The following is a 1139-nucleotide window of genomic DNA, read 5'->3' on the forward strand; positions in this document are numbered from 1 at the left end:
GCTGCTGGTTAGTGTGCTTCTTAATCCAGGTGTAGCTGGTGGTGATGAAGCTACAGCTTGTACGGTTGCTGCTGCTGCTGCTAGTGGTGGTAAGGGTAGTGGTGGTGGTGTCGAGATGGTTGTCATCAGCACCCTGCTGCGCTGCTTGGCAGCAGAGGAAGGCGCTCTGTGGTGCACCCAGCTCTGCCACAGGCGGCCCGTACGGCTCCGGCGCAGGCACGCGCTCTGGCGGGCTCAGGGCAAGCCCGCTGTACGAGGCGATCAGCCGCCTTCTCTCTGCTGATGGTAGCTTGTGGAGCCGCTTCAGGTGCTCGTCCAGGTTGTAGACTGCGTAGCAGTGCTCCTGGCAGACGAGCACTCCGTACAGAGGTAGGTAGGTAAACATTGTTAAGGGGTTAAGGGGGGGGGCTGCGCTCTTCTCCTCTTCTCCTCTTCCCTCCCTACACGTACAGGGGCGTTGCTCAGGTTTTTTTTATCTTCCTTTCACTCCCTCTGTTGCAACTGTAAGGCGCTGTACAGATCGCGCGCAGATGGCCCCGCGCAGATGGCCCTAGGCCTGGCGGGTTTTCGTGAGCTGAGGGCTAGCTAGCCAATCAGGGTTGCAGGGTTTGATTGCGCGCAGATAGCCCCGCGCAGATGGCCCTGGGCCTGGCGGGTTTTCGTGAGCTGAGGGCTAGCTAGCCAATCAGGGTTGCAGGGTTTGATTGCGCGCAGATGGCCCCGCGCAGATGGCCCTGGGCCTGGCGGGTTTTCGTGAGGCGAGGGCTAGCTAGCCAATCAGGGTTGCAGGGTTCGATCGCGCGCAGATGGCCCCGCGCAGATGGCCCTGGGCCTGGCGGGTTTTCGTGAGGCGAGGGCTAGCTAGCCAATCAGGTGGCAGGGTTCGCGCACAGATGCCCCCTCCGGGGCCATACGCGCAGCGGTTCATACAGAGAGAGATAGCAGAAGCGCTCTTGCACGTTGTTAATTGTTATCTTGCTTGCGCGTAGTCGCTTGCGGTGCTGCGTTGTAGTTATTATTGCGGGTGGCTGTGCGTTCTAGCAGAACTCCATGCCTAAGATAACCCTAAGCACAGCAATGCAAGCTAAGAAATGTAGAAACAAAAGTTGCAGCATAATAGAGTGTATAATTTTTAGCAG

The 1139-nt window shown here is 58.4% G+C and overlaps 1 protein-coding gene across 1 annotated transcript; it reads right to left on the reverse strand.

Annotated features, from left to right (window-relative positions):
* Nucleotides 1-8: 8 nt before the first annotated feature.
* M421DRAFT_10755 (uncharacterized protein) lies at nt 9-385 on the reverse strand (the record flags this gene model as incomplete). Its single annotated transcript, XM_033587158.1, has 2 exons — nt 9-19; nt 64-385. 2 exons carry the CDS (start codon nt 383-385, stop codon nt 9-11), a joined length of 333 nt encoding a protein of 110 aa, XP_033442439.1.
* Between the last annotated feature and the right edge of the window lie 754 nt (nt 386-1139).

This window comes from Didymella exigua (assembly GCF_010094145.1).
Source record: "Didymella exigua CBS 183.55 unplaced genomic scaffold M421scaffold_101, whole genome shotgun sequence".
Lineage (NCBI taxonomy): Eukaryota > Fungi > Ascomycota > Dothideomycetes > Pleosporales > Didymellaceae > Didymella > Didymella exigua.